We start from the raw sequence: 11,954 nt of genomic DNA on the forward strand, positions 1-11,954 counted from the left end.
TCTAGAGACAAAGCAGAAAGCCTTCCAGGCTGTGACATTTTGAGACAAATAACAAATTAGGGTCCTGTATATTAAGCGAATTAAAGTCCTCTATAAGCATCTCACTGAGGAGATGATATCTAAACAATGAACAGTTCAGGCTGAAGCATCGACTAAGAGGAAAATAAATATTTAAGGAGGTCAGAGGAAGAAGTAGTGAAATGAAGGTGAGAAAAAGGAACGATGAAAAGCCCCAGTGAAAAACGCCAGTGGAACAAAGCAGACACCGTGCAGGAGCAGATGTGTAAATGGTTCTATTAAAATGCTGGAAGGAAAACAAGAGGTAGGAGGGGTGACTCAGCAGGGAACTGAAGTGAGTATGATACAGCACAGAAGGAAGATTGAGACAGCAAAACCAGCACAAGCTGCACAAAAAGAAGGTGGGTGGTGCTGGTGGAGGTGTGCTCCTGCCAGCTCGAGGAAGCAGTCAAGTGAGGTCAGTGCATCACCAGCCTCCAGTACAGAGGAGTCTCTAGGGACTGAAATTCCTTTCCTAACTAGGAAGAGCAGAGGATGAAGGGCAGGGTGATGACAGCAACATAAGGAGCACAACACAGCAATAACAGGTCCCAGCTCCCCCCGCAAGCAGGAATTGTCCCTGTGGGACACATTGCAGTCATGAATGCTCACAGGCTCTTCAGTGACCCCTTAGAACCTCTGGTCAGAGACACACATTGGAGGCACAGGTTTTGATTTACAGCTACTCCACAGTACCTTAGAAAGCTGATCTTGTGCACCACAGAGACATAGACAGACCCTGTGGTCACCAGGAGACACTCGAGGCCATAACTGCAAGTATACAAGGTTCATTACAAAAGGAGAACAGCAGCAATCCATCCTGTTTTGCTTAAATGTATCCTCCTAGGGAATCAAAGTATTAGAGGAGCCCGTGGGTTGGCAATTTGTTCATGTATAATCCTGTATGTCCCTTCTGTCATTTCTCCAGACTGACACCCCGCCAGCACCACGAACTTCAATCACTAATTACTGCAGCCCGAGTTCATCTTTCCACCTGCAAGAAGCAAAGTATTGGCTGTCTTCCTGCCTAGGGAACTAACTCCTTTGTGGGGGTGGAAATGGCAGTTCTTTATTAGTGCCTGCTACATGAACAAATAAAACTGCAGAACCCAATAAATTCACTAAAATGATGATTCATCAGCACTCATTTCCTGGGCAACTGACCCAGGCTGGGTTCCACACCACATTTCACAAGGTGCTTTCAGTGATGAGAAGAAATTTAATGTGAGGATTTTTACAGGTGCAGGAAGAAACAATTCTACAGGGGTTACAATACACACTGACAATAGGATGGGGCATTTGTAGACAAGCCAGGGTCATTGTGCAGGCATGATTCCAACAGCATGGTGGGGTTCCTGCTCCTGTTCTTCAACAGCAACATTCTCAGGGCTTGCTCTCAGTCCCATAGTCTGCAAGGAAGGAAGAGGAAGTCTGAAGTCTGCTAAAGGAAGAGTTGCATGCAAAAAAGATGAAATCGACCTGAACTTGGATTAACACAGTTACACACAGTTACTTTGATATCATAAATATCTTCAAAGGGGTACATATAGTCTGAAGTGCTTTGTTAGCCTGTCTATGCCAGCCTCAGCAGTGGGGCCAGCACTGGGAATTCCCAGGAAAGATTGTGCTGTTCTCCACTAGACCTACAGAAAAGCAAGGACCTTTCCTATATTCCTTTCTGGTAGCACAGTCATTTCCCTCATGAACATAGAAAGAATCCACACAGGTCTCTGCGGTACAACTAAGTCCAGAAAATTGAGGATGCAATTTAAGAAATGGAATTTTGCAGTCAAGGACACTGATATTGCTTACTATACCCTGCTTGGCCTGGATGAGAAACGCAATCCCCAGTTTCAGAGTCAGAAAGCAGAGACTTTGAGCACACCACGGTCCCAGCACCCACCTGGAGTCACTGCAGGAACGCCCCAGCACTGCCCTCGTGGGGTGTCTCCGTGGTCTGGTGTGCCTGGAGAAGGGTGACTGCTTCCTCGATCTTGCAACAGAGCACAAGGGGGACAAGTTGAGTTGCTCATGTGTAAAACTGCTCTGCACCAGGGTCCCAATGTGGCCTCCACACAGACCCACTTTCAAAAGGTACAGGACTTGAATTTACAAAATCCCGACCTGCTGCTTCTGCAGGAGACTGATCAGCCCAAAGAACCTTTCTGTCTCTTACCAAGGGAAATTCTGGGCATCTCACCTTTATTAACAAGTCAGAACTTGCTAGACAGAAGTCAGATTTCAAAGGTGAAACTACCTGACACCACCCAGCAGTGCCCAGGCTCCTCAAAAAAACCAGCAGTGGAAGGGTGAAAGTGGCTCCTGTCTTCAAGGAGCAACAAAAATATGCAGTCAATTCACTCCAACTATTTTGGTGGGAACCAAAGCTAAATATTCACCAGAATTAAGAAGGAAACTGAAGAAATACTGCAGAGAGGCAGCAGTTTGTCTGAGGAAAGGGCATCTTTCTGGCTGCTTCTATGTAGAGATAGCACCCTGCTTTCCCCTCTTGCTTCCCAATCACCTCCAAACTACCCTCAGGCTTAGCCTGTGCTTTCAGGGAGCTGCTTCCAGCTTCTCCTTTTGCTGAAGACAGGCAGACATTCAGGCACTGGGTGTGGTGACATCAACCTGGGGCTCCTTTTTCATTGAAAATAAAAACAGCAGCTACTTGCTCTCCCTACAGTGATCAATGTCCTGGGCTCTGCACACCTTTCCTTGCTGCTGCAAGGAATCAGCCCTTTGGAAAGGGGTGGTTTGGGCACTGAGTCCCTCCTACCTTGGAGCGCAGGGAGTCTGGGGACTCCAGGAGCAGCAGCAGCTCAGAGTTGTCAATCTCCAGCAGCATCCCTGTGATCTTGGCAGCCAGTGAGGGATGCATCACATGGATCAGGGGGTAGAGGCGTTCACCTGCCCCGAACACCAGTGAGGACATGAGCATTATGCAAGCCTTCCAGCATTTTCAACCCCGCTGCAAACCCTCCTGCCTTCTCAACTGAAATGAGATACAAGTGTGGTGATGGTGGTGGAAAAACCACTGCTCACAAGCAAGGCTACTCCAGCACATCACAGCAACAGGAAGCTGCTGGGTGCCGTCAGCAGCAGGCACCTACAGTGGGCACAGGGCAGTGGAGCTGTGCACATCTGCCCACCTGTGCACAGGTGAAAGCACTAGTTTCTGCAGCAGCAGTTTCCTCCTAGGGAGGAGAGAGCTGGTCTGTGACCGGCTGTGTTTTGGCCAGGCCAAGTGATGCTGTCTCACACCAGGGCACTGCCTGCTCCACCACAGAACACCTGAAACCCAAAGGCTGTGTGGCACAGCTGACCTTAACCCCTATGGCCACCAAGCTGTTCACCAGTGCCCACGAGCAGCAGGACAGGATGGTTCAGAGCTCAGGAGATTGCAAATGCCCTGTCATGGCCTGGCAGCACAGGCATGGGTGGATGGATCTCTGCCTCTCTGCAAAGCTTCACCAGACACTCTCTCACTGCCAGGCAACTCACACAGACAGGGAGTGGTTTTATTGCTCCCCTCCAGTGACAACACAGACTGAATTTATTATTATTTCCTTAAAGCAGCATAATATCAGAGCAACTCCACCAAGCCTTACAGCTTTTCCCATCAGTTAAGTTTGTGCTGCTGCATGCCAGCCCACATCCCCCAGGGCCCTGCAGCTGGACCTGCTCCAGCAGAGCAGCTGTGGCACCCACCAATCATTTGCTTCTGCTCCTGAGGAGGGGCTGCTGCAAGCAAGGATGCTGTCAGTGGCTCCTGCCCCTGGATATGCACAGCAGGTTCTCCCACCTGGAGGAAAAACAGGGAAGAAGAGCAATCAAAGGCTGGAAGGGATGGGAGTTACCTGGCTTGCAGGAATAGTGCTTGATACCAACCACAGTGGGGCATTTCAGCCTTCCAGGATGCTACCATTGTCTGCTTCTAAAACACCAGCCTCCAGAAAAGCAGCAGTCAAGCATTAGAGCTATGTGGCTACTGGATCCATAGCACCCCAAAAGCCCCTGAAAAATGTCCCTACAACACCACTCACAGAGCCATGGGGATCCTGGGGGGTCAGCAGTCACCTTATCCCAGAGCAGCACCAGGAATGTCACATTTTGGTGGCTGCAGAGCACCTACCTGTGGGGCCACCACAGGTGGCATGTGCCGCATGGGCTGCATGTTCCTGGCAGATGAAGAGTACTTGTACTGCTGGGCACCCCGTGGCAGGGCAGACGAGGGCACCCGGGTGCTGACTGTCTGCGTCCCAATGTCGGCTGCAATGGGGCAAGAACACTTCTGAGGAGGGGGTCCTTAAATGCATGCCTATGCCAAGGGGGCTGAAGAAGCCACAAGGGGAGTGTGCTTGTTTGGAGGGCCTAAAAAGTCCTACATCTGCTCAAATCAGCCTCCAGGTCAAAGGCAGCTTCCCCAGTACAGGCAGGGCACTGCCACCCTTGGGGTGGAGTGGTCTGATGCTGTGCAGAGGGCAGGAGAGCTGGCAAAGGCACTCACACCTTGTCATGTCTCCTCCAGAAACCCATCTGCATCAGCAGCCAGAGAATGGGAACAGCACTGAGGAGGGGAGGTGAAGGCAGAGAAATGAGAGTGCAACAGCAAAAGGAGAGGGGACAAGCCACAGCCAGCCCTCCCAGTCCCACTGCTCACTTCAGCAGTTAGACACCCAGTGCCAAAGATAACTTCAGGCAAAATCTCATGAAGATGGGAAGGCTGTAGGCAGTCACTGTCCCAGATGGTCACATGTGGAAGGGACACCCCAGGGCCAGCCTCAGCACAGCCAGGCACTGGGGATTTCCATCAAGGCTTGGTTCTCAGCTCCAAACCCATCTACCATGAGGCTTGGCACTGGCAGCCGTTCATCCAGAGCCTGTAAGATCCCCTTCTCTTTCCCAGGCATCCTTTCCCACCCTCTGCCTTTGTCCAAGCACTAAGCCCAGGTACTGTGGCTGCATCACCATCTGCTTTAAGGATCACATTCAAGGTGTAGCCACCGAAAAGACCAACCTGCATATCAGAGACCTATCCCATTAGCTGAAAGATCCCAACCTTCCCCAAAAGTTACATTTAGTTCCTACAGGCACTGCTCCAACTCCATCACACCAGACTCCTCCATGAGCAACCCCACAAACCAACCTATCCTCAAGGAGACCTGAGCTCACAGTAAGCACCCTTGCCACCACGACAGGGTCCCAACTGGGTATTGTGGAGGTCCTTCCCTGACTCACCCACTCTCTGGGCCTGGGGGGGCACACGGGGCACCTGTGTGGAGGCCTGTCTCGTGGTGCTGATGTTGGACAGCAGGCGCCGGGGTGGCATGGCAGCCCTCAGGATGGGGGTGGCTTCAGGATACACTGCTGTACAGAGAGAACACACATTGTGAAGCTTCTTGGTGGCAGAGGCATAGAAGGAAGCACGGAGGGAGCGACTGTGGCTAGGGACAGTTCAGGAGCACCTCACCTCTGGTGTCACTGCCACCACCTCACCTCCCAGTGCCCATCACCATGACCCTGCACACTTTTCCAAGATAAACCCCCATGGTTACACATTCGGTGCTGCTATTAAAGACCCTCAGTCTCCAGCTGAGCCCAACTGGTGCCAAGAGCCCCAGGGACAGACAGGCAGACTCACATGGAGGCCAGGAGGGCTGCGCACTCCAGCGAGTGGCAGGGCGGACAGGGACCACAGAACTGGGGCCGTAGAAGGCACCTCTGGTTTGTGGCTGGGGAAGAAGAACATATGATCCAACATGATTGGGGAGCTGAGCTGAGCCAGAACTAACCCAGAGCCTCTTGGTGGCTGGTGCACACAGACAAGCCAAAACCATGCTCTGCAGGGTGCCAGGGCACTTTGAAGACCAACCTCCAGCCCTGCTGTCACAGCATGTCCTCCAGCAGCTCTACTTAACTCCTTCTCAGGAGCTCCTGCACCTCTGTAACCCTTCTCCCTTGCTCTCCATGCTCACATCCTTCCCACCAAACTCCTCCTTGCTTCCTTTCTCTAAGGAGCAGCTGTAACTACGAAATGCCCAGCCCATTTCCTGGAGCACCTGCACCCCACCCTGATGCTCCCATGGAAGTCCAAGCAGATCCCACCAGTTCCACAGGGTGTGCCCAGATCTGCACAGCCCAATCTCTGCTTCTCAGCCAGACTGCCACCCTGCTGCAGAGCAGGCTTGGGACCCTGTGCAAGGCTGCCACTGGAGAGCAGGACCCACCTGAGGCACAGGGGGTACAAGGTACCCTGAAGGAGTCTGGAAAGAGCCCAGGAGAGGGCCAGGCAGGGCTCTCATGGTGGCCAATCTCTGTATGTACTGGTTGGTGAGGATTGCTTTCCGCTCCTCTTTCCTTTGAGCGAGTGCCACGTAGAGAGGCTTTGTACTGACAATCCGCCCGTTCATTTCTGTCACGGCCTTGGTAGCCTCTTCTGGGGAGGAAAAACATACAAACCCAAACCCTTTGCTGCGGCCACCCTCTGTCATCACCTGAAATAGGATTAGAACAAGACAGCTAAGTCCACAGATCGCTGCAGCATCCACAACACATAACACAGAGGGTGCGTGTGGGATCCAGCCACAGGCACCCCATTTCAGCCCCCACACCCAGGGTGGGGAGGATGGAACTGTATCTCTCTTTCAGTTGGGAGCCTGTGATCATCTGGGGGGAATCTGCAACTCAACCTCACAGGGCATATGGACAAGAAATGCTCTGGTGCTAAACACTGCAGGAGCTAGCAAGGGGAGGGGATCAGTGGGACACTGGGCCCTGACAAGGGCCAGGCAGCATCTCTTCCTGGCAGATTACAGGTAGCTGACTTTAAAGCCAGACCATCCTTTATATGCTGCCTTCCAGAGAACCCTGACACCCGTTCTAGTGAAACAAGTGACACGTCCATGGTGTCACCCCACTGTCCCAAGAGAGGTGGCTTGTGGGTCATTTTAATTTGTACCAGTATCACAGAGCAGCTGGGCAATATTCAGAATGTTGCAGCTCTAAGGTCCCATACCTGGCACTTCACCAGGGCTGGGGCAACTCAAAGTTATAACATATTTGCTCCTAAGGACAATGTGAGCATGTCCCTTACACCTGGCTGGAGATACCAGCTGTCAACAGGGAAGTGTAATTCAACAGGATGATAATCCTTATCTATCTCCAAGGGCTGAGTGCACTGGTGTACTGACTCCAGGAGCTCCAGTGGCAGCCCCAGTCCCTCACCTTGGCACTGGTGATGGTGCCATAGGGAGAGAACTCCTTCCTCAGCCTCTCGTCATCTATCCCATCATCCAAGTTCTTCACATACAGGTTGACCCCCTGCACACAGGTGAAAGAAAAGCAGGTTAGGAACCCAGAGTTTACAGCAGTTTGTCACACTGGATGCATATTTCACCAGCAGCTGAACTGGAGGGTGGGACATCCCACAGATCCATCCCCTGCAGGAGCAGTGACATGGAGAGAGGCCAGGATTGTGCATCAACTCCACTTTAAGTACAAACACCCCAAGTGAAGAGGGCACCTCCACCATCACTGTGAACCTGATGAACCTCATGAAGCTGTCTCATTTTCAGACTAATTCTGGAAATGAACAGACCCATTTGTCCACTTCCCAACATCATCCTGGGTTTAAATCTCTCTCCTCTTTCCTGATCTTCCTTCCCAGGACACTCCCAGGCAGTAACTGGACCCCAATTTGCAGGAGTTACCCACCATGCTGATCTACAGAGCTCTGTGCCATTCCCAAACTGAGAGTGTCCCTGTTGCAGACCTGCAGGATGGATCACCCTGCTCTCCCCTTACCTGGTACCTGCTCACCCGCTCCTGCTTCATCTGCTCAAACTTCCTCTTGAGCTCACTCTGGCGCTCCAGCCGCTTCTGGGCACGGCCCACGTACAGCACCCTCCCGTTGATCTCCTTCCCGTTCATGTCAGCCACCGCCTGCCAGGGAGGGAAGGGCTCTCAGCTCAGCAGGAAGCCCGTGGCCAGCTCTGCTCATCACCCACCACAAGCAGAGACCCGCTCCCCCTCGCCAGGTCCTGCCCATCCTGGTACCCAGCACCAGCTCCCAGACAAACACAGAGCTGGTGAGGTTCTCCCGAGGAGAGGTGGGAACATCACCAGGTAACAGTCTCAGGGGAGAGATGGGCAGCGAGGAGCCTCTTGCCTTCTGGGCTTCTTCGTGCTTCTCAAAGTTGACAAATCCAAAGCCCTTTGAGCGGCCGCTGCTGTCTGTCATGACCTTGACACTCAACATCTTCCCTGCAGGAAACAAGGGAAGCACAGTCTGAGGGGTGCCCACTATGCTGGGAGCCACCATGAGAGAGCAGCCCAACGAGGAGACTGGACAGCCACGGCAGCAGGGAGGAGCTCAGCACGAGGACAGGCAACGGGATCCCCATGAGGCAGGGACAGCAGGCTGTGAGGTTTGGTGACTGATCCCCCCAGCCCATGGTGCTGCTCACTGCCCTGGGCTCTTCAGCCTCTCCAGCCACTTCAGTGAATTCCTCTGGCTAGAAAATCTCATCTCTACACATGAGCACGTAGATTGGGTTTGCATGAAGGATAGCCACAAATTACCTGGGATGACATGGACAGTATTGCCCATGGGTTGGTACAACACTAAAACCCATCACAAGAGCCATCCTCCAGTAGTGGACTAAACTGAAAAGCCTGTTTTCTTTAAATTCAGACTCAACAATTCTTATTCCCAGGGTTCCTGTAACTAGACAGCACGCTGGTAACAAGAAAATTTAAATAAAACTCTCCAAGAAAGAAAAATATTCTTTTTTTCCAAGATAGCACCAAGTACAAGTTATCCTCTGTCACAGCAGGAAAGCACATGTAACATCCTGACAAATGAAGTGACTGCAGTCCTTTCATGTGGGGGATGTTTAAACAAGTCACATCTCATTGAGAAAAGGGGCTTACTATTTGAGCCAAGCAGTCCTCCAACTTCCTTTTCAGTTGCCCCAACTCCAGTTTATCAGACACGAGGATATTTCATCAACTGCACTCACCAAATTCTGAGAATATTTCCCGGAGTCTGTCATCATCCATGTCATCCCCAAAGTTTTTGATGTAGACATTGGTGAATTCTATTGCCCTAGCCCCAACCTCCGCCTCGCGCTCTTTGTGAGATTTGAAGTGTCCAACAAACCTGTGGGAACAAAGGGATGGGCCTCAAACTCTGCATGTCCCCCGCAGAGGGAAGATGGACCCAGGCACACCTGTCTCAGTACAGGCCAAGAGAGATCCCATGCTTTGCTCACCCACAAGCGTCACATACAGCAACCTCAGCATATCCCACTCTGGTGTGCACACACCCAAACTTCCCCTTGTCACTGCCAGAAGTAGGGATGTGTCACCCAGAAGACATCAAAAGACTTCAGAGGATGCCACCACCACAAAAGACACCACCAAGTGTCAGCATTCTTTCTCCAAAGCATTCTCAAACACTCTGGGCATCTCTTGCCTCTGTGGGATGTAGAGAGTGAGGTGATGCAATGCAAGCAGAGACAGCAACAACAACAAAACCTCTTCCTGCCCAGATTATCTGATGGCAACCGCCAAGATCAGATCAAGGACCAACTCCACTTTGTGGGCACTGCCCCAGCGATAAAACCCAGGCTAGGGCTGGACTCCTTCCCCACCACCTGGGAACAGCTCCAAACCACTGTCACACTTCCACCAGCACCTACCACAAGTGACTCACTCTCCCAGAGAGCAGCAGAGCTGCCGTGCCCAGCAGGGATGGAAAAGGGAAGAACAGAGAGCAGCAAGAAGGGGATGTGTGAGCAGGTCATGCTTTTGCTGCCAATAGTGGACCAAGGCAAGGGAGGAGCAGAGCCAGGTGCAGAGCCCAGACTCCTCTCTCTGGCACTTACACCTTCTTGTCATTGAGCAACATCCCATTCATGGTCTTAATGGCCCGAGTTGCTGCCTCATGTGTCTCAAAGTGGACAAAGCCATAGCCACGGGATCCATTTTCATCACAAACCACCTACAAACACAGGTAGGGGCACAAACACGGCACAAGGGGCAAAGAAAAGAGACACTTTTTTCCTTGTTTGTACATGAGTGCATTGCAGGAAAACCCATCCACATTTTCCAGGGACATTTTTCCTCCCTGACATCCTGCTCCCACTGCAGCTGAGCTCTGTTGGGGTGTTGGCAGCAGGTCAGGGAGCTGGGCAGTACCAGGACCAGATCCATGCTGCTTTATATGATACCCAGGAACTTGTGTCTCCACAAGACCCACACGCACTGAACTGGGACAAGACTTCCCATTCTGAAGGGAAACATAACAAGGCCTTTTGGCTTCAAAGCAGCTGGGAATTTAAAGGAGATGTTGTGGGAGGTGAAATGAGAAAAAATTCCAGCTGGCTGAAGCATGTTTCCAAGAGTGAGGGCAGCTCTGCAGCAAGTCCTCTCCTGCAGGGCCCTGGGCACACCTACCTTGCATGACAGGATGTTTCCAAAAGTAGAGAATGTGTCATACAGGGCTTTGTTATCAATGGAGTCATCCAGATTCTTGATGAAGACGTTTCCAACCCCTGATTTCCTGAGCCTGGGGTCCCGTTGGGACCACATGATGCGGATGGGTCGGCCTTTGATCACCTCGAAGTTCATGGTGTCCAGGGCTCGCTCAGCTGCCAAAGAAGGGGAGGAGAGTAAGAGACAGATCTCTCTCACATCTTGCAGCAGCTAAAATGGGCACAGGAATCAGGGACAGGGGCTTGTTAACTTAAATGTGATAGGCAGCTCTACCTCCCCACCCCTCCAGCCACACCACTCTTTGACTAATTACTTTTTTTCTCTCCAAAGCATGTCTGACTCCCAAGGACCAACTATTTCACTTCAGGCTCCAGTCTGGCAGATGCCCAGCTAATTTTTTAAAGGATTTTGGTCTTTAGGGCAACTAAATCAACATCTTCCCATCACCACAGCCTCAGTTCAGCTTTGAACACCTTTCAATTACAGTGCTGTGTCATGGCAATGCCTGCCAGGAGAGTGGCCTCACTTTACACTGTGAGACAGTGGGTAGAGCTGGGTACCCTGGAGGGAGGGCAGAATGGGTTTTGGGTCCCTTCTCTGACGGAGGAAAAAGAGGGGGGGCAACTCTTGCAAGTCACCTTCAACCCCTCACCAGAGCCTAGCAGCTGCATCCTTTCCCAGACCTTAAGAAGAGATGGAAGCAGGATGGGTCACCATCAGAGAGCAGATTAGTTAGAACCATGCCCCAGCAGTGATGCAGTCACTCAGACAACTGCTCCACTCCATCACTTGCCCACCCAAATCCCCACTGTGAGGTAGCTCCTGGGAGCTGTGTTACAGGGCACATACCATCCACGGGCTGCTGGAAGTTGATGTAGGCATAGCCCAGCGACCGGCGCGTGGCCACGTCCCGACACACCCGGATGGACATGATGGGCCCAACAGGGGAGAACTTCTCATAGAGCATGGCTTCGGTCACATCTGGGTGCAGGTCTCCCACATAGAGAGAGGCTAAGGGATAGCCAGGACCACTGGCATTCATGGTCACCCACAGAGCTCAGCTGCAGAAGGAGACAGACCCAAGGCTGCAGGGCATAGGTTTCAGGTGGTCTGCAGCAACCACAGACCCACACTGGGGCTGGCCCCACTGCAGCAGCACAAGTTGAAGCAATGCCCTTCCCACCAGCAGCATTAGGAACAGGAATATCCCAAGGAAGCTGCAATCCCCAAACTTTCCAGGACATAATTTTGGTGCAAAAGATGAGCTAGGGTGATCTGCACCTCACAGCCCCTGCACACTCCAGAAGGATGCAGTGGGACACACCACACACACAGAAATTTACTCCTTCAAACACTCAAACCTCAAGAGAAATAAATTTGAGTTCAACTTCTCAGAA

At 51.8% G+C, this 11,954-nt stretch overlaps 1 protein-coding gene across 1 annotated transcript; it reads right to left on the reverse strand.

Annotated features, from left to right (window-relative positions):
* Window positions 1-1,340: 1,340 nt before the first annotated feature.
* PABPC1L (poly(A) binding protein cytoplasmic 1 like) lies at window positions 1,341-11,599 on the reverse strand. Its single transcript, XM_062504937.1, has 15 exons — window positions 11,407-11,599; window positions 10,519-10,712; window positions 9,948-10,063; window positions 9,081-9,220; window positions 8,228-8,322; window positions 7,864-8,001; window positions 7,285-7,380; window positions 6,288-6,554; window positions 5,702-5,792; window positions 5,233-5,427; window positions 4,193-4,329; window positions 3,769-3,862; window positions 2,837-2,967; window positions 1,961-2,050; window positions 1,341-1,466 (listed from the first exon to the last, which is right to left on the reverse strand). Exons 1-14 carry the CDS (start codon window positions 11,597-11,599, stop codon window positions 1,967-1,969), a joined length of 1,971 nt encoding a protein of 656 aa, XP_062360921.1. The 3' UTR covers window positions 1,341-1,466; window positions 1,961-1,966.
* Window positions 11,600-11,954: the final 355 nt, after the last annotated feature.

Source organism: Cinclus cinclus, chromosome 18, assembly GCF_963662255.1.
Source record: "Cinclus cinclus chromosome 18, bCinCin1.1, whole genome shotgun sequence".
In the NCBI taxonomy this organism is placed as follows: Eukaryota; Metazoa; Chordata; class Aves; order Passeriformes; family Cinclidae; genus Cinclus; species Cinclus cinclus.